Below are 27862 nucleotides of genomic sequence, written 5' to 3' on the forward strand. Positions count from 1 at the left end.
TATTTTTTGTTTTTAATCTATTTACAAGAAAGTTACGGAGTACTGTAATATTTTTGGATAAAGGAGTATATTATATACTGCATATATACGCACAAGTGTATGTTTTGTTATTTCCAATTGAGAAGAATAGTTAAAATTGAAATAAAAAGTACTATAAATGAATTAATTACTCAGTATTAAATTCAGTATAAAATTTTAGATTATAACATAAACAAGTAATATCTATAAATACCCTTTCATTGATACACACATGAGTTTACCTTTTTACTTTTATATTTTGCATTAACGTTTTAAATTTATGGTTTATGTTTATGTTTTCATTTCGCTTTCAGTATATTTTATGTTATATTTTTACATTTACTTTTATGTTTTATTTTTTACGTATCCGCTTTACGTTTTACGTATTTTGCTTTATGTTTTGTTTGTAGAAAGTGCTACATGATTATAAGGTTTTGATGTTGTTTTTAATAGTAGTCAATACCGTACTTATAAATACTTTTTACAACGTAACATATATATGATTTCGAAAGTTTATAGAAATAAATAATTTTTATTTTTATTTTTATTTTTTTATAGAAAAAATAATTTTTTATTAACTTTTTTTGAAAAGCCACATAAATAAAAAAAAGATCGTTATATTATATCTTTATTAACTGTTGTGGTTTTGTAAATTTCTAGAATACGAGTAATCTTAAATGTTTAAAAATTGAGTATGTTTTCATTTAATAAAATTACTAAAACCAAAACCAATGTGAATGACACTAATATTATAAACACTTTATAATAAACTATATATGTTAAAAATATTCAAATTCAATTAATTTTACCAAATAAGGAGCAATAAATAATAATTAACGGGTCAATGACACTAATATTATAACGTAGATTTCTTTCGCCAAACCCGTGAATTCACGGGTCAATAAACTAGTTAGTTTACCTAAATGAAAATAAAAAATAAATAAAAAATAAATAAAATAAAATAAAATTAGATTCCAGTATAATAAAGTTTTTTTCATTTTTTATAATGCGAAGTATTCCGTAACATACAGAGTATCGTTTCGCAGTTTTGCACTCTGACTCGATTTCTTAAACCCTAAAACGTAACAAAAACCCCTTTGTGCTCAATCAACCAACCGAACCACCAATCAACCATGGCGGCGACATCTTCCGCCGGAGTAGAAGCGCTCCACCGCCTTAAACTTACAGAACCACTGATGTTCATAACTCCATCGCCGGAACTCGCAAGCGCCGCTCGTATTGCATCAGAGCACTTGTTCGCTTCACTCAAACCCTACACTCCTAAATCACCTTTTGACCGTCTTCTTATTGATAGCAAGTTTGATGCTGAACAAATTTGGCAGCAAATTGACCTTCAATCTCAGCCGTTGATCTCCTCTGTTCGACGTCAGTTAAGCAAGTTCGAAAAGGATCCACTACAGGTTAGAAATATATTCAAAAGTAACGAAATTGAAGAAGACGATAAGAAAGAGGTAGTGTTGAAAGAAGATAAATTAGAAGATGAGGATGAAGATGAAGATTGTGATGACGACGTGGAAGATGATGAGGGTGAAGATGATGACGTGGAAGATGAGGATGATGATGAGATGGAAGAGAAAGCTGAAGATGGTGGTGTTGAGACTAGATTTCTTAAACTAGGGCAAATGAAGAAGTTCATGGAAGATGATGAAGCAAGAGAGTATGGAATTAAGAAAGATAACAAGGTGGTGAAGAAGAAAAAGGCTAGTAAATTTGAGGAAGATGAGGATGATGAAGAAGAAGATGATGATGAAGATGAGGATGAGGATGAGGTGAGTACATTTGTAAAGATATTGATATACATTCTAGATTAATTACTATCTAAGTAAAGTAATCTAATTTGTTTTATTTGGATTGGGTTTAAGTGTGTTGCCATTCCTTAATTTTATTGGCTGTGTTGGAAGAAAGGGATGCTCTGCTTTGAATTTATAAATGGAGTTCATTTAGTTATAATTTCTAGTTAATTTTATTAATTTTGAGCATGCCTTTAGTTCTTTTTAAATATGAACTTATTTAGTTGATATGCCCATTGGTTTTTATATGAAGAAATATCTGTTTGACTGTTTTTGCAATTGTTATGCAGCTTGGAGTTTTTGGACTTACAGGAGAAGAAGAAGAAGACGATTCAGAAGCAGAATACGATAAGTAATTTTTTTTATTGTTCATTTATGGCTTATCTGATATTGGAATTAATTTGATTGTGTGTTCAATTGTGCAAATGAGTATTACAAGGAAGATAACAGTTTAATTATTTGGGTAGGTTTTTATGAGACCATTGAAAATCTTGAGAATGGGGAACCAATCTGGAACCTTAGGTGAAAAAAAAAAATTAATGGTCCACACATGATATACAATGTACAGTATTTAAAAATCACATGTGGATATTTGGATTATTCGGGTTGCGGATTCGGATATTATGATCACCTCTAGTAGTTACTGTGGTTCAATCTGCCCAAGCTTGTGATGTTCTGTTTTCTTTTGTTATACTCATAGCAATTTGTGTGTGTTGTTTGTTGGTCACTTGGTCATGAAAATATCTTTTCTTTTGCAGATATGATGATTTTTATACGTCTAATAAGAAGTTAGACAAAAGTAAGAATTCTCAAATGAACAAGAAGGTGAATGAGAAAATGGAGGATGTAGATTTGAGCGAAGAAGAAAATGAGGATCAAGACTTAGGTGATGAAGATGATGATGATGATGACATGGCATCTGATGATGAGGTAGTGTCTACAATTTCATATGTCATGTTAATACTCAAATGCTGATAATCACACATGATTAACATATATATCATTTTAATTTCAGGAGAAAAAGGCCAATCTTTCTACTCACGAGAAACAACTCTTAGAACAACGTGCCAAAATAGAGCAAGTGGAGAAAGAAAACTTGGAAGCGAAGACATGGACCATGCAGGGAGAGGTGCGAAATCTTATTAATTAGTTGTATATCAGTTTATGTATGTGAATGTAATAGTTCAATAGCATATCACTTGTTTATTTGTTTATATTGTATCAGGTAACTGCTACTAAAAGACCTAAAAATAGTGCATTGGAAGTTGATTTGGATTGGGAACGCAATGCCCAGCCGCCACCTGTGATCACCGAGGAGGTTTCTATGTCGATCGAACAACTAATTATGAAACGGATATCGGAAGGTTCGTTTGATGATGTTCAAAAGGCTCCTAGTTTGCCTTCTAAAGGACCAAGGGAAATAAAGGAACTGGTATAATATCACACTGATATATCATATCATATATTTAAATTACCCTGATTCGTGCTTATTAGTAGCTAGTTTTACACATTAAAAGATGTAATAAATTTTGTAATGTTAATTTGCAGGATGAGAATCAGAGTAAGAAGGGCCTGGGTGAAGAATACGCTGTCTGTATTTTTTTTTCCCTCTTTTTTTGTTGATCACTTTATTATTGATGATTATGAATTAAGTATTTGGTATCACTAACATATTGTAGAAGTTGGATTTTACAATTTAAATGACATACATGTTTTACTTTTTACTATCATTCTGCAGGATGAGTATGCTCAAAAGACTGGTCTGGTTTCCAAAGCGTTGACTTTTTCAGATAAGCAAAAGGAGGAGGTAGACTTTTTCCATTGATTTGTTCTGTAATGTAGACGTTGATTTGTTGTCCTGTTATCACAATAATTATATCATAAGTTCCCCACGGATAAATCACATGTCATTAGGCAGGGGATATTTTCAAGAAACTGTGTCTGAAGTTGGACGCTCTGTCTCATTTCCACTTCGCTCCAAAACCAGTATGTATACATACATACATACATACATACATACATACATACATACATACTTTTGTCACGACGCTTTTGTTTAAAACTTGTTTAATCTCATCTAGTACTTTATGTACTTATATCCAGGTTATTGAAGACATGAGTATCCAAACAAATGTGCCCGCCCTTGCAATGGAAGAGGTATCTGCTTCTGTGCATCTCATTTATCTCATCAATTTTGAATATTTTTTTCCTTTTTGTAGTTTTTGGGGATATATTTTATATTATTCTGATGGATGTAGATTGCACCTACGGCTGTGTCGGATGCGGCTATGCTTGCACCTGAGGAAGTATTTTCTGGTAAAGGAGACATTAAAGAAGAGGCTGAACTCACTCAGGCAGATAGAAAAAGGAGGAGAGCTAGCAAGAAAAGAAAATTTAAAGGTACCCATTTTCACCAATAATATAAATATTGTTCATTTATCATAATAGCTTATAATATATTTATTTTGAAGGTACCCTTTGTTTTGTTTAATAGCCCGTGTGTGTAACTTAAGAATGTCATGTTCTGTTATGAACACACCCCCTATATACATGTTTAACATATATCAATTGAATATTGTGAATCTTGATAGATTTTAGCAAGTGCCCATTGTTAATACTAGAGCTGGGAAATGGGCTGGGGAGTAACGGGTCGAAACTAGTTGGCTTAACCCTAAAAACTTTCTACTAAAGATATGTGCAAATATTTAATGCTTTGAATAATGATCATAAAACTTCATTGTTACAATAATCATAACCATAACTATAATTATGTATTTAAAATATAGAAATTATATACTTGATCTAAAATAATCCCTTGGTCATTTCATTCTCTGGCCGGCAACAGACGTCGGTTCGGAGGAACCTTCTTTATTCTACTGCGTATATACTTCTCTTCTTATCGTTCGCTTAGTTATTAGCTTTTTCATTAAACTCGTAAAGCTTCTTTTCAACCAAAGCCGACACATGTGAATGGTAGCAGGTCAGGTTTTTACGATAGTATCTTCAGGTAGATCCGAGTGGTTTCAGGGGTTTCCATGTGGTGGTTTTAACGCTGGTTCAGCTTGTGGTATTAGGTGGTTTTTGAGTCTTGGTGTTTTTTTAGTTTCGGTATTCAGGTAGCCCTTTTCAGTATTTAAGGTAGTTTTATAGGCCATTCTTTAGGGACGTTTGTGAGTGGTTTCCATGGTTGTTTTCAGGTGAGTTTTTGGGTGGCTTTAGACTGGTTTTCAGGTGGTTTACAGTGTGGTTTGGTTGTTTTTTTTAATGGTTTCAGGTTCATGTTTAGGTTTGGTATTCAATCCCGTTTTCATGGTTGGTGGAATCACGTGGTCTTGTTTGTGTCCAATTAATTCATGTTAAGGTGTTTTTGGTTCTATTGGTTGTAGTATTGTGGGTTATGTATTGTGGCTGATTTAACGTACATGAATTGCAGTTTGTTGAGGTTGTAACAATTGTGTCATCATATGTTTTGTAATTCCTAGCATCTTGCTAGTTTTATATTATTTTTATTTTTAATATAATTTGCCTTTCAAAATTAAAAATAGAAATCTGTTATTTTTCAGATGTTTCATTCTTTCATTTCTTTAATACCCCTGTGTAATTTCATTGTTCGTTTTGATTAATGATGACAGCTGAAAATGCGAAGAATATGGCAAAGAAGCCACGAGAAAGCACACAAACAGTCACTGATGGTAAGGATCATAGCCCCCTGTTCACGTCTTAAGTTTTCGCTCATTTGGTGCAAGTGTTATTTTGTAGCCTCACACAATTTTGTTTCGTATACTTAGCAGGCAAGGAAGAATCATGACTGTTTGTAACATAATTGTGTTAGCCATATATGACTGTCTCCTCAAAAATTGAAAGAATTTGAAGCTTTTGATTCTGCACTAGTTGTATTTCATTCATATGGAAAAGTTTTGTTTGGAGGTGAAGATGAATTTATACATTATTTAGGTACAAAGAACTTCATTTCACTGCCAGCTTTATTATTTATGTTCAAATATAAATTTTGATAATTATAATTCATGGAATTTATTAGTTTATTATATCCGGCAAGCAAAATGCAGCCAGGAAATGGGGGTTAGTTTGAGTTTCCATAACCATCTTTTTCTGTCCGTCATAGTTAAAATATTTGAAAGTTAAGTCTACCATTAATAATTAATGTTAAAATCACGAGACATCTGTATTGTTAATAGCATTAGGTGCAAAACAAACATATACTAGGGTGAAAAACAAAAAAAACTGTTACGTACTTTGTTCCATGCCAAAATCACTCTTTTTTAGCTTTATACGCATATAAATTTATGAAATACTAAGGCATCATTTTTTTGGCGACGAAAGGTAGAGGTGCACAAACCGGATTTGGATAAAAAAAAAAACACCTGACTTTTTTGTCCGGTTTTTCCGAAGCCGGTCCCGGATCCGGTTCCGGATCTCGGCGTCGGTTTTTTTTCGGATTTTTTCCGGAATCGGATTTTTTCGGTTCTCGACCGAATTTTTTCGGATTTTTTTTCGGACTATGATTCGATTTTGCCGGTTAAATTTTTACCTGTTCGATTTTATTAACATTTGAACAACAATAATAATATAATGAATATAAACACAAATTATAACGCTTAACACAATAAATAATCTAAATAACAACATTTTTATTTGTAACGATTACTAACCGGTAATGATATAGATTACAATACTTTTATTCGAAATTTCAAACGATACAATTATAATTTATACAAAAGTTAATACATTTTGAGCTTCCATCACCCAATAATGTATTTGGACAGTATACCGAGCTTCGGCATTGCCATCACCCGTTATACTTTAGTCGTCAAATGTGTTTCGTTGTCTAAAAGCGTTTCTTCTTTCGTATTCTAAAAGTTCGGTGTCATCAACTACACCTGCAAAAAAAGCTTGTTGGTAACTTGATACATTATCTTCTCCAATAACGGGTTTATACTCACCTTCATCCAATTCGTTGTCGGTATTCTCTTCGGTTGATGTAGGTGATAATCCGGCTTCATTTTCTTCCATCTCTATATACCCATGATAATATGACCAAAAAATTATGTGTCCTATCATTATATGACACTATGCGACTCACCTTCTAAGTGTCCTATACAAATATAGAAAAATAGGACCCCAACAAATTATGTGTCATATTAAACAGCTTTTTAGGACACAGATTTATAAACGCATCTCATAAAGGGACCCAAAAATCATGTGTCATATTCTATAGCTTTTTAGGACCCCACTTTATAAGCGTATCGTGTTTTAAGACACCACTCCTTTTGCATATATCATATGGGACCCCAAAAATTGCCTTGTCCTATTTTTTGGTTGCTTAGGACCCTTTTTTACCGGGGTCCTAGACGAGGGGTCCTAAGATGTCAGTTTTCTTGTGATGGTCATTATCTAAAGGACCTTCTAATGACGTTTGATCTTGTATCCTATCTACCCCATCCAAATAATCCTTCAAACATAAACATACTTGCAGGGCTTCTGGGGTAAGTCTTGACCTTCTATCCGATATAATCCGACCACTTAAAGAAAATGCCGATTCGAAAGCTACGGTTGAAGCTTGAACGACAAATAAGTCACGAGCCATAATGGATAATATTGGATATGTGTCTTCTTTTGATTGCCACCATTTTAAAACGTCAAGGTGGTGAAATTGTTCTTATGTGTAGTGCAAAGTTTGCAATCTTATGATTTCTCAACTCGCTTGTGGGTGCCGATGTTCATGCACGCTTGAAAACGTCTTCACATACTAGGTTAAAAGACTTATATTGATGTCTCGGGCCCTTCGAGAAGATGATCCAGCCAGGGTTAGGTCAACAATTGGGTTTGTTTGTTGACCATATTTTGTTGCATAAATACCAAACATTTTCTCAAAAACTTCATTAAATTCGTGTACTTGGTTATTTAAATAGTTTGGTTGGTTACGTACAATCAAAGTTGCTATATATTGTTGTCATCAATCGTTCGACCCCATTAAAATTTAATTGTGGGTCAAGTGCGGCCGCACATAAAAATACTTTCGGTATCGCTCCAAAATATTTTTTTAGTTTTTTTATTATATGAAAAATGGCTTGTCAAAAATAATATTATTTGAGTTTGCAAATTCGCATATTTTTTACCGTTATTATATAAAATTGTTGTAAAACTAGTACGCTATTTGGGTCATGAACACCCGATTTGTTGTTGACTCTTTAAAAACTTGTAAAAACCTTGTTAATTATTCCAAGTCATCCCATTCGTCGGCTTCAATTGGTTCGGAAAATCCATTTCTAATTAGTCTATTATTAAAACCGACTAACGTATCTTTTTGTTGTAAAATATTTTCGAACATTAAACAAGTAGAATTTCATCCAGTATTATTATCAAAATAAGGACCTAACCAAGTGCCGTTACAATTTTTAACGAACTCTTTATAGTTATGATGTCGTTGATTGCTCGTACGATAAATCGTTACTAATAATTTCTAAATTTATCTTTTAACGCACTACAAAAAGCTAAACAAACTTGAACTCCCAAGTTTATAACATGCAACACAACGTGTATGAAAAATGCACCGTTGCAAATCGGTTTAATTGCTAGTTTCAACATATCAATGGCCGCATCATTATTAGATGCATTAACTAGCGAAATTGTAAAAACTTTATCGATTAAATTATATTCTTCTAAAGTGTCTTGCACGGCTTTTCTTATATTATAAACGTTATGCGGTTGAGCAAATATTTTGAAATCGATAACTCGTTTCATTAAAAGCCACGAATCGGGATGAAACCAATGAGCGGTAACGACTAAATAAGAATTTTCCGTTCCATGCGGTGCGCTCCAAACATCACAAGTTATATAAAAACTATGTTTATATGTTTGAAAACCTTCAATTATTTCAATGTTATATTTTTTCCATTATTTAAAGGCGTCACTTCTTAATGTAGTACGAGTTACATTGCTATATCGCGGTTGTAATCGATTCCGAATTAGCGCCGTAAGCCTTGGATTGTAAAAGTGGTTGAAAGGAAGCCCTTGTTGAATGACAAATCTTGCCAAAGAGCTTCGGCATCATATTCAAAATTCGAACCATCTTGCCGAAGTGTTTGTTGTGTCCGGTCTCTTGCGTTTGCGCTACAATTTTTTTCAAGATGTTTTCTTAATTGTATACAACGAGCTCTTTCGTTACCATCCTTCATTACACACAACTCATACGACCAGACGTCACATTTTAGCTTTGTTTCTTTTTTGTAGTCAATGTCCGTCATGGTGTAACCAAGTGAAGATGTTCCAACGGAAGTGAAACAAGAAGCGGAAGCTTGTGAATTATCCATTGTAGGATAAGTAGAGATTGAAGAGTAATTAGAGAGTATTTAGAGATTTAGAAAGAAATTTGAGATCGCCGGAAAAAATCCCGGATCAGATTCGGAACTGGATTTTTTGAGATCCGGTTTTTTTAAGAACCGGTTTCGGATCGAACGAGTCGGATCGGATCGTGTCTAGTTTTTTTGTGCACCTCTAACCCCAAGTATTAGTTCAATTAAATACGAATACAAGTAGCATAAATTTTCGCCTTCATTTCTTCGAATGGGTCGTCCAAGGATGATGCAAACCGCAGTCACGATGATAACAATAATACCAATCATAATAAGAACACGGGAATATAATGAAAACATTCTTAAACATGTTAGGACTTATTTGGTAAACTTTTATTATAAGATCAGATTTACATATTTATTACTTATATATATATATATATATATATATATATATATATATATATATATATATATATATATATATATATATATATATCATATGATATGTGAATAAAAACAGTAAAGATCCATTCAAATGCTGGAGAGGTGAGCAGAGTTATTGCCAATGGCACCAGCTTCTGTCAGCAATGGTACCAGCTGTCCAGCCCTATGTTTCTCCATAACAACTGCAACAAAAGTCAAAGTCAACACACCATAACAATAAAAAAAGTCAAGAACCAACACAAAATGGCTCAAGAAACACACTCACCATCCGAACCACCAATATGTTTCCCACCAATGAACACATTAGGAACAGTGCTTTGACCAGTCAACTCCTTCAAAGCAGCTTGAATCTCACCACCATCACCTTTCATAAGTCAATAAAATTAGTTTTGGAAATGTTTCACTTGGATGATAAATTACAATCAATAATGGGAATGATGAGAAGAAAAGGTCCAAACTTACTTTCTTCATCTAATTCATAAAGCTTGTAAGATACATTAAGCTCTTTAAACAGTTGTTTAACCTTCTGACAATATCCACACCAAGTTTTACTGCAAAAATATAGTAATCAACTTAAACTTATTAGTAATTCCTAATCATCTTGAATTAGATGATGAAAGTGATGTATAATAAAAAGCTTGATGTGCGTGTATGGAGCTCCTTGATCCATACACGCACACGAGCTGAAGGGAGGTTATCGACCCTTTCCCTAGCCACTCTAAGGGCCTGTTTACTTTTCGATCTATTTTTGTACAACTCATAATTCAAGAGGTAAAATTGTTATTTCTTTCTCACTTAATCTGACACTTAATTTGAAAATTGGTATGCTTTTAGGAGACATAGAATCAGACACTCAGATGAAAAGTCAAATGGAAACAGGACTTAATACAGAAAAAAAGGAACCGCCCCTAAGATACGCTTTTGGTGAGGTTTAAAATCTTGCAAGGATTTGAGAGTCCAACAACTTGGCTATATTGGAATTATTTTTCTAAAGAGCAATGATATAAAGCCTAATCAAATTAGCCTAAAAGATGGATTGGTTTACAGGTAAATTTGATTTTTAAACTTATGTATCTATCATTTTTCTCCCAAAATTGTCTATATATCACACAATAAAAACTTTCAGAACTTAACACATGTATAAGGATAAAAATTTTGAATCTTTAACCTAATAAAATAAGAACTGGGTTAAAAAAAAACAGAGCAAAACAAGATCATAATAATAAGAGATTTGAGATTGAAATCGAGAAAAAAAAATAACCTGAAGACGACAGCGGGATTAGAGGAAATAATTTGTTTAACTTTAGAGAGAGCCATTTCAATTTCTTCTTTGGATACTTGTTTACTGCTCAATAGGTTTCCCATATTTATATTTATAGAAAACAAATTTGGGTAGCTTATTATTCAAGCAAACAATAAATTAAAGAAGGAAAGAAACAGGAAAACGGTGATGTGTTTGAAGCCGGCGTTTGCTTAGTGTATAGCGTACATGGCGTTTACCCATATTCGAATATTTATCCGATTGCGACTACCACACGGTACGAGAATTCCATTTATACATGTTTAGTCCCTGTACCCCGTTGACTTTTTCTTACTACATAGAACTTTCTATTTTTCGGTATTTGGATTTACATGCCAATTAACTTTTAGGAAATTATGTTTATAATCAATAATCAATATAATCAACAGCATAGTCTAGTGATTGATACTCTTACAATAGATTTCTGGTTCAAAATCTCACCATTGTCATCTTGAACATGGCCAGATAAAAGTCATATCTTTAAGTGGTTTTAAAGTTGAAACTTCACTAGCAACATGTCTTGCGGTGATCAGAGAAAGGGTTAAAAACATCATACAATAATCCGGTTGAATTGCATACATTTGAGATACATATTCACCTTCTTCGTTAAACATAGAAAAAATTATCCGTTTATCAAAAAAAAAAAAAAAAAAAACCATGTTAATCAAAACCCACAAAAATAACATAAGGAGTCATTAGGAGTTGGCCTTAAGGTTCTTCTCGAGTTGTAGGGCTTTACCGCGCATTTTAGTGCGTGCCGAGGACTAGGCTCGGTCTTACACAAAAGACAAAAAAACTAACTAATGAAGCAACACAAAGATCATTAAATCCTCTTTAATCATATCTATTCACAAGCTATAATTAAACTACAACATACCATCTTCATCAAAGATTATTAAAATGATGCACAATGCATAATGTCATTTATTTAGACCCAAAAATGGCTTCAAAATCTTTATACATTCCTTTCGGTCTCGACTTCGAATCCATAGATGTTGTGGGTTGTGATGAACTACTACTTCTCTTCCCGCCCCAAAACCCGCTCCATTTTGTACGACTAGTTGACGGGTCAGTCGTACTTGTAGTAGTTCCATCACCTCCAATTTCTTTACCAAAACTAGACTTAGCCAAATCTCTTAATTGCTTCATCCACGGCCTATCGTTTGTACTCGTGCTTCTCGATCTCACAAACGATCCCGCCACTGCATTCTCGTAACTTTGTCCTTTCAACGGGAACTGGCTTTCGATGTTTTTCATCAACTTGATAGGAACAAACAGTAAAAGAATACCCCATAATGCTATTTTAAGACCCGTATACAAAGACCTGTTATCGGGATCAAGCTGTTTCGTTTGACAGATCAAGGAATTCCATTCGTTCAAGATTTGAGCGATGAACGCGAATAAAAACAAGCAAAGCATGACAATGCCTATCTTGGTTTGATCATGGGTCGAAAGATCTTTTCTTAAAAGAACCAAACAAATCGCAAAGATCGCAGCTTGACTTGTAACTGAGATGATCTCAACTAACTGAACCTTTTTCTTGATAAACGGCTTCTTAAGGACCATGAAAAACAGTTGAAACGACGTTACGCAAAGTAACACTTTTGTAGGCGTTTCAGAGTACCCGTCTCTAGAAAAACTGCCCACCAAGATTCCTAAAGTGACCCGTTTAATCGATTCTAGGAATATGTAATAGATTCTTAAAATCCCAAATACTTTTTGAACAAAGGGTGCTTCTGAATCTTCGTTTTCATCGTCTGAAGCGATTATACTGCCTGTATTCGTGCGATAATCCAATCCTCCAGTGATTTGGGAAAGCATGTATTTTGGTGGGCCTCTTAAATCTTCGAATAACGGGCCTAAAATGGTTAGCCATTTTGAATTTGAATCTTCTTTGATCCATGTCCATTGGCCTCGTTTTCCAGGACCTAAAGTTACTTTAACTAGTGTTTGATACCAATGCATTTTTTGATCTTCTTGATGAACTTCTTTGTATTGAAGTAGCTTCCCTTTCGATATTCCGATAGAAAGAAACGTAAACAACGTTAGTATTAATAAAATCACGGTTCCTAATAGTAGCACGCCAACTGCAATCCCTGAAGCTGTTCCACCTGCAAACATACACAAAATTTGACTTTTTAAGTCAAACGGTCTAAATTTGAAGTCAAAAGATAGAACAAAATCTAATTTTTTTCCTGCATACTATTAAACCTTTCAAAAATATCATACAAACAACATACAATCGACAAGTTTAGATGGTAAAATAGTAAGAAATCGATGTAAATTTGAACTTAAAAAGTAATATGTTTGACCTTAAAAGTCAAAGTACAACAAATTTACCTTTGAGTAGAGATGCTGACGCTGCAGAAACAGAAGGAACTGCAAGAATCACCAAAAAGATCTCGAATCTTGGAAATATAACAGAGGCGTAAGTGTTCTCGTTTTCTTTTTTCTTTCGAAGTTTCAATATAAGAAGAAACAAGATATGCAGAACGATCAATCCGCCGCTAATAACCGCCAGCCAAAACATGCTCCGGTTAAAATATCTCCACCTGAATAAACAAAACAATCTCAGTTGAAACATAAGTTTCAGATTGTTGCTTGTTATATCAATACAAAATAATCAGATAAAACACGCACCCGTGTAGATCATCTGAATCTGTGATATATTCAGCCTCTGGCATCATTGTTTGGCTCTGTGCATACAAACCACCATTAGAAACCATAATGAATTGAAAAAAAAAAAAAAAACACACTTTTTTATATGTAAATTGTAAAATTACAATCTCTTAACCTCAAAAAAGGACTTATACTCCACTGCAGTGAGTGGCAATCCGTATACCACGTCAGGTTTCATGTCGGAATCATCGATTTTAGAAGAGTAAGAATATGGATTCATGGGCCAAATAGTCTTTACATAACTAGATTCCCATGGGAGTCGAAAATACGGTATGCTCCATGTTAATCCTTTCACAAATTCACTATACTCAACTGGTAAAGGAACTGCTAACCATCCGGATAACGCGAAGACTTGTATATGACATACAATTCTCTGATTTCAATAACAAATCATGATTTAGAAATTAAAAAAGTGTACGGAACATACTGTAGTCATTGTTGTAAAAGTCAGCCGAGTCGATTGACATGTCGATTTGGGGAAATGCCCGTCCCGACTCGCCCAAAAACGCCTTAAAATTCTGTCAATGCTAAAAAGTCTGGTCAAAGTTGGGCTGAGCCGAGTCGGGTCTGAGTCGGTCAAAGTTAAAGTTAGATAAAAAAAAAAAAATTGATAATTTTTAAAATTAGATTTTGTGCCATGTATTCATGTTTAAAATATTTATGTTTTATGTTTGATATAATTTGTGTAATATAAGTTTCCAACCTTGACCACCACAAAATTCGACCCAAGCAGATTTGAAACTGAGACCTCTTGCAAGAAACTCGGGGGCCAACCACTGGGCTAACTAAACTAATGATGGTTCTGTGTGTAATATATATGTTTAATTTATTTACTACTAAAAGTCAACTTAACATTAGTCAACGCCCGACTCGTCCCTCCAAAGTCCCGACCGACTCGTTCCCAACTCGCGACTTTTACAACCTTGAGTGTAGTTAAAAGTTGTCTTACAAAAAGAGTTCTAGCTGGACTTGAAGTCAATAATGGTGATGGTGATGCAAATGCACCATAATTCTGGAGAGAAGCGGTGGAGATGGTGAGGATGGTGGCGACTATGGCGGTTAATGCAAATGCAGCAGTTAATGAACATGCAAGCGCCATTGATGCAGCTGGTACAGAATCTGTATTTAAAATTGAGATTTTTGTGAGTTGTGTTGACTGCATTTAGGATTTTTTTTTTTTTAAAAAGGATGTTAGGAAATGAGATGTTACAGTGAAATAAGTGTAAGACGTTTGATGCGAGATTTTTGTTTCCAGCAACGTCTGTGGTTACGTTTTCAGGTACATGTAGAACGATCATTTCTTCTGTTGGTTGAACCTCGAGTGTATAGACACTTTTGCTTACCTCACGAAATCTGCACATATTCGTTGAAAACGATTAGTAACATTGTAACTAAGAAATGATAACCTTTTTTAAAACGGAAAATCAAAAATTAAGAAATACTAACCCTTGAACCGATCCTCCAGATATAGATAACTGAGTTGAATTAAAGCCGAAAACCGGCTTCAAGAACTTTATCGTCACCGGGATATGATCCTGCTGTGTCCTCATATGGCTCATTGTGCTTAATCTCACATAAGGTCGTTCAGAATCTACAACAGTTACCAACATAAACATTAGTTACATAGGATGTGTTTGATAAAACGAAATAATTAAGCGTTGAATGGTTCAAAATCCGAATGATTCATAGGTTTTGATTAAACTTGGTGCTGAACAACAATAACTTGTTTGATAATCATTCTGAATAAACTTTATGTATGATGTAAAATCAATGTATTAACTTTTTAAATGATTAAATAAAAGAATACAATTGTTTGATAAGTGTTTTGGATGTGATTTTAAAGGAGGATGCTGGAGGAAATGGATGTGCCGAATGGTTAGAAGAGTAATTCAACTCTTAATGATTCAACACAGATTGTTGAACGGTTCAACATCATCATTTGTCATTCAGATGTCAAAAACGAACGCGTTGAATGTTGAATGGTTCAGCATTCAATGTTGAACCATTCAATACTGAATGGTCACTTCATCTTTAGTAACGACCTATACTTAAACTTTTAAAGGTCAACTCTACTACATTTATAAAGTCAAAGTTTCAGAAGTACCAAAAAGAAAAGTGACCGGTGCAACATAAGAAGCTGAAGTGCCTTGTCTTGTTAGGACTAATCCCGAATCTAGACTCGCAGTGACAATAGCAATGTTTGAAATATTTACAAATTCAAAACCGAATCTTGTGTTTCCGAGGCTTTCGTTGGCACTAGTAGTTGAAACAAGTGATCCTTCACTAACTTTGAGAGCCTTCAAGACTTCGGCTGATGTGTTGACAATAGGTTGTGTGAAATATAGATATAACTTCAGGTTCTTGTATTTATTTGTCGCTTGAACTGATCTAACGTTATTATTGAGTTGAAGTAGTTGCTCGGATATATGTGTCCTCATATCAACATATACCTTTCTTCTGTCTGTAAAAGTATATAAGTCAAACTACATATATTTGACAAACAAAATTAAGCAATGATATATAAGTAATTGAATTTATTTCTTAGCATTTGTAATATCATTGGTTTACATGATCACATTCTTAAAAAATTTCAAAATTTCATATCAAAATTGGATCTTTAGATCATTATGTTTGACTTTAAGGTAATCAATCTTACCGAAAATAACCCAGGAATGAGAATCTGTCGTTCGTGTAAAGTGATTTCCAGCAGTATCTCTACAGATATCTTTATTTGTTACTAAAACAACCCTACCATACTCGATGCTTGTTGATAAGTTCACAGAAATTGAATATTCAAGATTCGGTTTGATGGTCTTTAGTGTTTTTGGAATAACTTGGCCAGGACCATAAGCCAGAATCTGCATAAAAACAATGAAAAAATTCAGATCAATATTTGTAACCTATGCATATACACTTGGTTGCATTATATATTAGTATAGGTAATACAATCATATAACTAAACAATTGATAAGGTGTCACTGATCACTTAGTTAGTTAGTTTGCTTAGGTAACTAATACATACTTACACTGCATTCATTTACAGACAAACATCTGAAACCACTGCATGGTTCACTGAAAGATATATGCACCGAAACATTTGAAGCATTTGTAAACGATCTTGATGTTGCAACGTATGCTGTAGGAGGAATAGTGTCTGCAGGGACAATGAGTTACCAAAATTACTTTGGATACAAAATGAAAAATGTTTACTTTATCGTATCTTTACTAATAGTTTGAATAAGGACTAAAAAGATGAGGGTGAAATAAGTAACCAATGATCCAGTTATATGAAGCGCAGTGACGCATCTCGTTGGTGCATATCTGAAATGTGTGGTTCCCGTCTTTCAATTTTGTGTAAGAAACTTCCCCAGATGAACAATTTGATGGTGGAAGATCATCCAGCTGCATGTAAATAAAACAGTGTATTTATTTGTTTTGGATATGAAGACTTATTCTTAGAGCTAGGATGGTAAAATGGGCGGGTCGGGTAACAGATTAACTATTTCTGGTTAAAACGTTCATTATAATACGGGAGAAACTATTTTTGGCAATTTTGTGTCCAAACTTTTCACATTAATAATGTGAATGTTTCCCAATAAAACCATTTAGAAAACATATTGATTAGAAATTTCTTAGGGACACCTTCATCCTACCCATTTGACCCGTTTTCTTGTAAGATAAAGAACTAAATTGACCCGTTGGAGATGAAACACTACCCACATCTACTACTTTATGTTCAACAGTTGTCGAAATTTGTATTTGCAATATAATAGTTCAATTTAGCTATTTAGTATAAACATTTTTTGTTTGTATGAATTCGTAAAGCATAGGTGCAAATAAAATTACTAGAATAATCAACCCATTTTGAAAGATAGAGTTAATTATTCAGATTGATACTGATATGCATACATCTAACAAAACACAGCTATATTAATGTTTTGTCTTTATATCATATTAAACAAATTTGTTCCGGATTTGAATAATTGCATGTTTGACTCAAAGGTTTAATAAATTCCTCTAAGTTGGGAAATGAACCAAGTCCCAACCCATGCATGAACACCATTAATGCATGACTTGCAAGGTTTATGATCACACTGGTCTTAAAATGAAGGTCCAAATTATCTTAAACTGAACATAAACTTTTGTTTGAATTTTATCTCATGATTATTGCATGCAAATCTATATTAGAAAAAAGAAATCTTGAAGCATTTGTAATTCAGTACATTAACATCATTACATCAACAACAACAAACATGAATTTGCAGTAAACATTAGGTCTAAATTATATCAAGATTCAATCTTTTTCCCATTTCAGTTCAAGAAAACAAAACAGAGAGCAACAAATGCACAAACCTTGCAGCTGGATGTACAATTGGTGCAAAAAGATTCAGCATTATTACCAACTTGAAAAACAAAAACAGGGGAATCAAGATTGGATATTGGTTCAGGTTTCTCGATTAACTTGATAAAAACCTGTGAGCTATCAGACTCAACTTCCACACACAAGATTCCAACAATGAAAACCAAAATGATTACCCATGAATATTTGGTGAAACCCGGTTTAAGTATTCGGGTCAGAGGCTGAAATTTGAGTTGAGTAACCATTGGAGAGTGGTTTGAGGTCATGAGTTCTTGCAAAGAAATATATGCATGGCTGTATTGTATGTATGTGAGTGAATGAGAAATTAGAGATAGAATACTTAGAGAAATTTAAGTGGTGAAATTGAAGGTTTTGTGGAGATAAAACATGTGAAACTGACAGTCCATAGTCCATAGACAAGTGTGAGTTTTTGTGTAGATAAGTGTGTGTGAGAGAGAGATATAAAGTGTGTGTGAGAGAGACGGATTCTATACATATATGCATAAATGAATGAATAGTAGTGTGTGAAAACAGAACTTATGATTCGGCCATGATGACATCTCCTGGAAGGACCCTTGTTTTTGCTTTTTTTTTCTTAATTATATTTGGTATGGTGTCTTAAAGTGTAATTAGTCGATGAGTTTTATGTGGCATATAAGTAGGGATGAGATCGGTATGAATACCGAACCGTACCGTACCGAAACCGAAAGTACTGAAACCGAATTTGTCCAAAATCAAGAACCGAATACCTAACTAAGAAAACGGTACCGGTATCGGTATCGGTATTTGCAGTAAAATACCGAATGGAACAGAATTTGAGCTTCACCAAATTCAATATAATACCAAGTGATTGTTTGGAGAGTGTTAAGTACAAAAAGACTCTCAAACACCTTAATTATAGAAATATTTTGAAATAGTTAAAAAGTGTATAATCTCTAACTGATGGTGACATATTTGGTACTGTTTAACGTATTGCACATACAGTGCTCGTAGAACCGTAGCATATGACACCAGCTTAAAATAATTAACGTGAAACCGAATCTCTATCGGTACCGATTTCGGTACCGGTACGGTACCGGTTCGGTTTCGGTTTCGGTTTTTCGGGATTTTGCTCATCCCTACATATAAGTTGAAAGTAATAAACTTTTATGGTTATAGATCATTGTTAAGAAGTTATGACTGAGATTAGATATTGAATAATGTTAAACTCACCTTAATTATAAAGTGTTAGGCAGTTTGTATCTGAAGTTGGGAAAATGTGATTTTTGAGTGTGCCTCGTGACTCATGAATAGCTTGTTATATCAGATCAGATTAAAGTACTATAATATGGTACTAAAAGGTATTTGTTGTTTTTATTAGACTTTAGAGAAACATTTCAATGAGTTTTTTGCAAAAAGCTGGTCACTGAAACAATTTAGATTGAACTTAATAATAAATAGATGTTATAGTTTTTGATTATACACATTATTTAAGTGGGTTGGATTGGATATTAGGACATAAACAAACACATAGGATTTTATTTTATAAAATATTAATTGACACACATGTTAGTTGAGAAGACAACATGGAAGACATATAACATGCTTAGCCAGCAAATAGTAGCAAGGGTACAGGCCAATAACATCTTTCTTCAAGAATCTACAATTCTATCAATTCTGAAAATTACAATAAACATAAGTATAATTTTCTATATACAAAATCAAGACACATTACTATACAAATAAGCTCGTAATGTAGTTGAGAAACTCGTAATGTAGTTGACAAGCTCGTAATGTACAAAGAAGCTCGTAATTGTATGAATAAATATTGAAATCGTATAACATAAATGGGTTGAAACGGGTCGAAATGGGTCATGGGTCGAAATGGGTCAGCCTTTGGATGGGTCATGGCTCATAATGTTATCACATGTTGGATTTTGCACAACTGGTTATTGAAAAAAAGTAGTAAATTTTTAGATTAAACATCACAAATGAGTAAATAAATTCAGTAAATGATGACAGTCCACAACCATTGCCCATTCTTTGAGTATGGGGCAACCAATTTACAGTAATTTCTCATTTTACACACATTTTAAAGTATTTTTCATTTGTTTCTGCTTGCAACAAACCTTTAATGGAATCTTTAGTGATAATATTTATGAGGCCAACATAAAAAGATCAACCCATCATATTCAAAACTACATAGCAAACTGCCAACATACAAAAAACAAAATGTGAGTGGTCCTACATCATTTACTAGTAAATAGTAACTTTCTTTTATCTGCACATAAAAAATTGTCTTATTTTTTTTTTTTATGTATAGACAAGGGGCGAAGCCAGGATTTCATATGGTTGGTGTCACAAAATAATACTATGTAATTAGTATAAAAATATATATCATTTTTTTACATAGAGGTAAAGCTAGATCTTGAAATATCATTACTCATTACTCATAGAACTTAAAGCTAGATCTTGAAAAATTATGTCAATTTTTTTTTTTTTTTCTGTTAATTAATTTTTCAAAACTCTTTTGACTTTTGACCCATTAAATTTACTGGATGGGTATTCGTTGGGCCATGAGTATGGATATTATACCTATAGTTTTTTATCTATAAATTATAGCTTGTAAATTGATTTTACAGGGTATTTTGTAAGTTGATCTTCAATTGATGGTGTCACCTTTTAAAATAGTCCAAATTGATGGTGTCACTCTTAAAGATCCTAAGTATTATATACTAGAGAGCTGCTGGGCTTTTAGTATTTTGCCTCATTGGTTGGTGTCACGTGCCCACACAAGAGTGTGTGTGGCTCCGCCTCTGGTATAGACTATAGTCATCAAGTCACTAAAGAGTAACGACCATGTCGTTAATCGGCGTTGAAAAGGCGTCCTGCTACATGATTATAGCTTGCATTTTTAAAAGTTGTTTCGTGACTAGATTACAGCCGTATAATAACTATATGTCTATATACAAGTATACAAGTAATTTCACAGTTTGTTATCAACGCTTACAAATTAATGAAAAGTGCTACTCAGTGATGAGAGTGACATGAAGAGCAGGCTAAAAGAACTTTAGTGAAGGTTTCCTGTAGAAACCCGTCCTAATCCATCTGGACGAAGTCCATATCGATTATAAACGATTCACAACAGTTGATTACATCACGAGGTACTTGACCTCTATATGATACATTTTACAAACATTGCATTCAATTTTAAAAGACAATCTTTCTTTACAATGAAAGTTGACAGCATACAAACCATTTCATAATATATCCAAACTATAAACGACTTAATAATAATCTTGATGAACTCAACGACTCGAATGCAACGTCTTTTGAAATATGCCATGAATGACTCCAAGTAATATTTCTAAAATGAGCAAATGCACAGCGGAAGATTTCTTTCATACCTGAGAATAAACATGCTTTCAAGTGTCAATCAAAAGGTTGGTGAGTTCATTAGTTTATCATAAATAATCATTTCATAAATTTAATAGACCACAAGATTTCATATTTCCATTTCTCATAAACATACGTCCCATGCATAGAGTATTTATGTCCCATGCATAGAGTATTTATTATATATATTATTATTAGTAATATAACTTTTATGTTAATAACCTATATTCATTATATATAAAAATATTAAGTTTTGTTATGTTATTTGTAATAATTATATTCTTATATATATATATATATATATATATATATATATATATATATATATATATATATATAGTATTTATTTGTTAAAAATAGTAATTATAATAATACTTCCATAATCTTAGTAATGGCTACCATAATAATAGTATTAATACTTTATATTACTAATAAAGGTAATAATGTTAATAATAACTCTATTAATGATAATAATATGATATTAATAATAATACTTGTAAAAATATTAATTTCACTTGTTTATGGTGGTTATGATATTAATGATTTACTAATAATAATAATAATAACTTTGTTAAAAATGCTAATATTAATAAAGATATTGTTAAAAATGATACCTTTGTTTAATAATAATAATAATAATAATAATAATAATAATAATAATAATAATAATAATAATAATAATAATAATAATAATAATAATAATAATAATAATAATAATAATAATAATAATAATAATAATAATACTAAGAGTTACAAAAGTGATACTAGTACTAATATTAATGAGAAAAAAAAATGATAACTTGTATTATATTCCATAATAATAATAACCTTAATCATAATAATATTAACACATATACTAGTAACAATATCTATATCTCGTAAATGATACCATTTAACAATAATCAACATATTAATATTAATAATACTTATAGCAATCATAATAATAATACTAATAATAATAACAATGATAATAATAATAATGATAATAATAATAATAAGAATAATAATACTTGTAATAATAATACAATACAATCAATAATGATAGTAAACATAGTAATGATTCTTAAAATATAAAAGTACCTCATAAAGAAGGAGTCCCAAAAAAAATAGCTCTCCAAACTGGGACTCGAACCCGCGACCTCTCGAACACCCGAACACACACTAAACCACTTCTCCGTTCTAACATTTCTGATTTATTTCATATTCAAATTTACTTAACTTAGTTTTCTGTGTTCCTCCTTCCTTCTTCTTCAAACCAATCGAGTAATCCAATAACCAACCACAACTACAAATTAGGAACCTGACTTATAATAAAATATGAACGAACCATTTGTGTTTCGATTTATTAGAAAAGAGAAACTCAAAAAAAAAAAAAAAAAAGCAGCCATGTTCGTCGCTGAATAATATAAAAAAAAAATTTGATTTTTCAATTGGCAACGAATTTGATAAAGGTTATAACACGAATTTGTTTTCAAATTGTTTATAGAAACTAATGGAATTGTTAATTTACCTTGAAACATTCATATGTATACGAATTTGATCAATATTCATCCGTTTGACTTTTTGACACAAAAGTTTGACTCGCGAATTCGTACTCGATACAACGAATTGAAACATGGGATTTTGAAGAAAGATTGAGTGAATGATTCCTAACAATATTGCATTTAAGGATTTTGATAATTGGTTCGTTTTGAAGTTTTTGCTAAAAAGTATATGAACAGAGATAGCGGCCTTTTTTTTTTAAAAAAAAGAAAATATTACATTCGCATCTAACACAATTTTGGACAGTTGTAATTATTAGTGAGGGTTGAGAGTTCAAAGAATTTAATTAATAATAATAAGTAATCGACTAGTTGATATAGGAGAAAGAATCAGACTTTGATATCCAGAGACAAGAGGAAGAAGTTAAAGACAAGGAAGAAGTTAAAGGGAATCAGGAATTGAGATAGATGGATAACAGATTGGAGACACAACAAAATTGTAATACAGTTTGAAAGGGATTGAAACTGCTCTCCTTGACAAAATTCGCTGGTATCATATTTACTAAGAATTAAATGTATTAATAAAAATAATTTTAGTAATAATCAATAATATTAATACTGAAATATTAATTAGTAATCATAATATAATATCTCTGTTAATAATGATAATTATGACTCTTTATGATAATACCTTATAATAATAAATAAATTTTTAATAATAATGTTAATAATGATATTAATAAAAATTTGTATTGTTCTAAAAATAATAATAATGATAACCATTAATAATGATAATGGTAATAATAAAATATAAATCTTCAAATCATAAACTTTACTATTATATATAATAATAATGATATTAATAATGATAACGATAATATTAGTATTTAAATGTATTCGATTTCATATATACATATACATAATAATATTAATCATACTAATAACAAAAAAATCATAATATTGCTAATGTTAATATTAATAATGGTGATAATAATATCAGCAATAATATATATATCAAATTTTATATCTATTATATAATGATGATATTAATACAGATATTACTATTAATATTAAAAGTTTTAATAATGTAACAATTATATTTTTATTTGCAAGTAAGATTGATGTTATTTCTTATTAACTATATAATTATATTATATATCCTATGCTGACAATTATTGGATATTGAATATTTATATGTTATATATATATACATACATATTTATTTACAAATAATTGTTCGTGAATCGTCGGGCATAGTCAAAGGTCAAATGATTACATGAACACAGTTCAAAGTTTTTGAGACTTCAATATTACAGACTTTGCTTATCGTGTCGAAATCATATGAAATTAAGTTTAAATTTGGTCGAAAATTCCCGGGTCGTCACAGTACCTACCCGTTAAAGAAATTTCGTCCCGAAATTTGAGTGAGGTGGTCCTGGCTAACAATAAAAATGTTTTCATGACAAATATGAGTTGATAAATTGATTTTTATCATCATTGAGTAATATGGATAAAATAATTCGATTATTCGAAAAATACGAATGAAGCTATCACCAAAGAGTGAAATAGGAAAGTAAAGATTCATCTTAACTTTTAACAGAGTCAGGGTTGAATTTAGAAAATAAGGTGCGTCTTAACTTTTGACGTAGGGGGTTGAATTCCGGAATTCAAAAGATTTAATGAAGATCTCCGAAATCTAAAAGATTTGATTCTTCGACGAGTAAGGAAATTAAGATCTCTATAATTAAATACGATGATCTGCCTCGATTACTCTGTCTGATATTTCCATTATAGATTAAACTCTTCCGTTCCATTATCCTCACCATTCCTATACTTTCTTTCTTAGTTCATATATCCAAAAGATCGTGAAAATGCTTAATCCAGTTCTGATCCTTGTCCTTATCCTTACTATCACAACAATCATTCTCCTTTTTCAACTTCCACCGGAGGAATCTGTTTTCTTCTACTTCGCCCTTGGGGTTATAGTGTTTTTAATTCTCCCGTGTCTTTATGTTACGATAAACATTGATATACACGGTTTGTAGTTTATGTGTTGTTATCGGGCTTTATATCTTCCCTTATACTTCGAAGTCCTTGCTCCTGTTTTCTATAATCATTGTCATCCCCAGTTAATACTCCCCCCTATTTGCTGCGATTTATACTCCAATTTCTATTTCAGAGTTTTGTCCCTTTGTTTCTTCTTCTTACGATTGGGCATCTCTTGTAATGGTCCAGAATTCGCAGATATAAGTTTCAGAATGAACATTGTTAATGTCCTAAGAAAGAAATGGTATTAGCACAATTTGACTTGTCAAATTACCAGAATTCAAGGAAAAATAGGACTATCAAGAAAAATATGTTCTTGATATGTTTATAGATTAGACAGAACATAAGATTCGTGTAACATGGCACATGATGACGTTATGATCTGTGAATCATCAAGTTCCATTAAAAACTCAGCATGACTTACTGTAATACAATCACGTTGATCAAGTGTCATTATATTATAATAACTCATGCATCAGTTTCCAACATTATTTCAATAACATTCCTATTTTAAACTCGAAAGTTTACAGAATATAGAAACTAACAGTTTCTATATGATGTAACACTGATAGCATGGAAAGAATAATGATTTCAGATAAGAATAGTTATGAAAATATCTTCAGAAATATGGAGGATATTTATAATGAAAGATACGATAATATCTTTGAATATCTAAGATCAGAGGATGATGGAGACTATTGTCTGCAAGGGTCTAGAGTAAGAAGCAAGATATTCGCTAAAGACTTCAGCAGGCATTGAATTATTTGGATTCTTTGAAGTCAAACTTATTCTTTGTGATTTGTCCACGGTTTCCTTCATAGTTTCGCATAATCCGCTTTTCGGTACTAAATTTTCTATTGAGTGTTTCCAATACTCCATTCTTTATCATCAACTTTTGGCTGTTGAGGTCATTTACAGTTTTTGTTGCTTCATTCAACTTTTTAAAATTCAGAGCATTAATTTGCAGACTGGGTGCTTTTCAGAATTTCAGAATGAAAGATCATAATTCTAAGAGGCAAATGTTATACATATATCTGTTGATGTAGATATGCTGTGAGTTTTCAAAGTACTAATTGTTGATTCCCGGTAATTGGTATGACAGTTCTTGTTATAATATGCGGATGAGTACATGATGAGATTTCAATAGATAAATATAGTGATTTGTCGGAGAGAATTAAACCAAGGAGCGACGAGGTTGCTGGTACATCTGCTGGTAATATGGTGGAATATAAAAGAATTCTCCGGTATCAAAAGGGTAATCGTATATATCAGGATTATAGTAAGGCTACTTCGAATGAAAATTCGAAGTTGACTTGCTGGAGCTGTGACAAAATTGACTACTTTGAAAAGGGATCGCAAAGTTATTTTTTTTGCTAATAAATGCCAAAGGATCTGATGCGGATACGTGTTAAACTTTTACTCAGTTGCCGAGAGTTTCTCAGGAGCAATACTATATACATAAATCTTTCCTTCCGTAGATGAAGTACGGTTGGTTCATCCTCTCGATTGAGATGTTTTCAAGAATCGTGAAAGGTTTGAACGCAGATTGTAATCGTCAAGATACAATGAGGTTTAAGATGAAATCAAGTGGCAACTTGAAGAATTGTTTAGTTTCATATGTTATAGTCAATATTTTAATTCATTTTAATTGTCCAATGTTGGTAGTTCACAGTTGATAGTCCACAGTTAGCAATTCAATAATTCATATATTGTTTAATATATAATATTCGAATTTATTAATACATACCGTGACCCGTATTCGTCTCAGACTCGATCACAACTCAAAGTATATATGTTATTGTAGAATCAACCTCAACCCGGTATAGAGAACTCGATCATTACTGCATATAGAGTGTCTATGGTTATTCCAAATAATATATATATATATATATATATATATATATATATATATATATATATATATATATATATATATATATATATGCGTCGATATGATATGTCAAAACCTTGTATACGTGTCCCGATATTTAAAGTACGTAAAATAAATACAGAAATTAAATGACGGTAAATAAAATGTGTAAAGTAAATAACAGAAATTAAATGACAATAAATAGAATTGCGATAATTAAATTGCGATAAACAAATTGCGATAAATAAATGTAATCAGTTAGCTAGGAACAGTTAGCTGGAACAGTTAGCGTGGATTCTTAACAAAATTTTCGTAGTTAATTTGTTTGTTTCTATCAAATTTTTATTTCGTCAAATGTGTTCTTCATTATGCCACTTATTGGATTCTGATAGATCAAAATCCAAATATGAAATTGAATGAAAAGGGTTATTCTGCGGTGAACGGATACGTATAACGATAGATGTAAGTAGAATAGTAAACGAATGTTGAATCAGCTTCGAAGAATGTACAGTATAACTTATTAATGTGGAATATGAATATTCCTTGAGTATTACCTACCCGTTAAAATATTTTCAATATTAACAGTTTGTACAAAAGAACTTTTAATTACAATCTTCATGAAAATATATATACATATATATTTTCTTCAGATGTAACTATAGATTTAATGAGTCAAAATGATATTAATCTCATTTGATTTATCGTTAGAACTAGAATACATAATCTCTAAAATATTAGAGATTACATAATCGGCATGAAGAACGAAGGTATTTGATGTAGAACGATACGTAGAATGATGATTACATTCGAGGTACAGAATGAGATATTGAGGCATGGATTGTTAATGGTACTGGTGCTGTTTATTGATGGTACCGTTGGTGCCGGTGATGTTGTTGAAGCTGGTACGTTTTGCACCATATTTTCCAAGGCTACAACTCAGGCGCGAAGCTCGTTGACTTCTTCCATTATTCCGGAATGATTGTCGGTCGGAACGAGCGAATGAATAAGGTTTAGAATTTTAGATAGAATATAATCGTGTCAAGCTACTCTGAAAATGAGGTTGAAAATGGTGTTTTGGATAGGTTCTCCGGTAAGTGTTTCAGGTTCATCGTCAAGAGTGCAGGTTGGTGGGTGGAAAGGATCGCCTTCTTCTCGTCTCCGT

The 27862-nt window shown here is 32.2% G+C and overlaps 3 protein-coding genes across 3 annotated transcripts; 1 reads left to right on the forward strand and 2 right to left on the reverse strand.

Annotated features, from left to right (window-relative positions):
- Window positions 1–1057: 1057 nt before the first annotated feature.
- On the forward strand, window positions 1058–5839 carry LOC139894496 (M phase phosphoprotein 10). Its single transcript, XM_071877822.1, has 11 exons — window positions 1058–1808; window positions 2120–2181; window positions 2588–2759; window positions 2845–2958; window positions 3055–3261; window positions 3378–3419; window positions 3568–3636; window positions 3744–3815; window positions 3933–3986; window positions 4088–4229; window positions 5462–5839. The coding sequence occupies exons 1-11, from the start codon at window positions 1152–1154 to the stop codon at window positions 5551–5553; spliced, it is 1683 nt and encodes a 560-aa protein (XP_071733923.1). The 5' UTR covers window positions 1058–1151; the 3' UTR covers window positions 5554–5839.
- Window positions 5840–9616: 3777 nt separating this feature from the next.
- LOC139894497 (glutaredoxin-like) lies at window positions 9617–11064 on the reverse strand. Its single transcript, XM_071877823.1, has 4 exons — window positions 10851–11064; window positions 10052–10140; window positions 9855–9953; window positions 9617–9771 (listed from the first exon to the last, which is right to left on the reverse strand). The coding sequence occupies exons 1-4, from the start codon at window positions 10952–10954 to the stop codon at window positions 9677–9679; spliced, it is 387 nt and encodes a 128-aa protein (XP_071733924.1). The 5' UTR covers window positions 10955–11064; the 3' UTR covers window positions 9617–9676.
- Window positions 11065–11540: 476 nt separating this feature from the next.
- On the reverse strand, window positions 11541–18440 carry LOC139892486 (uncharacterized). The gene is made up of 12 exons (XM_071875587.1): window positions 17922–18440; window positions 16841–16970; window positions 16595–16722; window positions 16225–16426; window positions 15673–16029; window positions 15015–15159; window positions 14779–14921; window positions 14518–14687; window positions 13684–13941; window positions 13530–13585; window positions 13230–13441; window positions 11541–13000 (listed from the first exon to the last, which is right to left on the reverse strand). The coding sequence occupies exons 1-12, from the start codon at window positions 18192–18194 to the stop codon at window positions 11814–11816; spliced, it is 3261 nt and encodes a 1086-aa protein (XP_071731688.1). The 5' UTR covers window positions 18195–18440; the 3' UTR covers window positions 11541–11813.
- Between the last annotated feature and the right edge of the window lie 9422 nt (window positions 18441–27862).

The sequence above is a fragment of the Rutidosis leptorrhynchoides genome, chromosome 2 (assembly GCF_046630445.1).
Source record: "Rutidosis leptorrhynchoides isolate AG116_Rl617_1_P2 chromosome 2, CSIRO_AGI_Rlap_v1, whole genome shotgun sequence".
Lineage (NCBI taxonomy): Eukaryota > Viridiplantae > Streptophyta > Magnoliopsida > Asterales > Asteraceae > Rutidosis > Rutidosis leptorrhynchoides.

Excerpts from the sequence above, each read along its gene's own strand:
- LOC139894497 (XM_071877823.1), bottom strand. The coding sequence starts at position 10,954 with ATGGGAAACCTATTGAGCAGTAAACAAGTATCCAAAGAAGAAATTGAA. Across the intron at positions 9,954-10,051 it reads TTATGAATTAGATGAAGAAA|GTGATGGTGGTGAGATTCAA; the intron begins GTAAGTTTGGAC and ends GACTTATGAAAG. Across the intron at positions 9,772-9,854 it reads ACATATTGGTGGTTCGGATG|TTGTTATGGAGAAACATAGG; the intron begins GTGAGTGTGTTT and ends CTTTTGTTGCAG.
- LOC139894496 (XM_071877822.1), top strand. The coding sequence starts at position 1,152 with ATGGCGGCGACATCTTCCGCCGGAGTAGAAGCGCTCCACCGCCTTAAA. Across the intron at positions 3,420-3,567 it reads GCCTGGGTGAAGAATACGCT|GATGAGTATGCTCAAAAGAC; the intron begins GTCTGTATTTTT and ends ATCATTCTGCAG. Across the intron at positions 3,816-3,932 it reads TCCACTTCGCTCCAAAACCA|GTTATTGAAGACATGAGTAT; the intron begins GTATGTATACAT and ends ACTTATATCCAG.
- LOC139892486 (XM_071875587.1), bottom strand. The coding sequence starts at position 18,194 with ATGACCTCAAACCACTCTCCAATGGTTACTCAACTCAAATTTCAGCCT. Across the intron at positions 16,723-16,840 it reads TTCATATAACTGGATCATTG|ACACTATTCCTCCTACAGCA; the intron begins GTTACTTATTTC and ends TTGTCCCTGCAG. Across the intron at positions 14,688-14,778 it reads CGTCTTACACTTATTTCACT|ATTCTGTACCAGCTGCATCA; the intron begins GTAACATCTCAT and ends TTTTAAATACAG.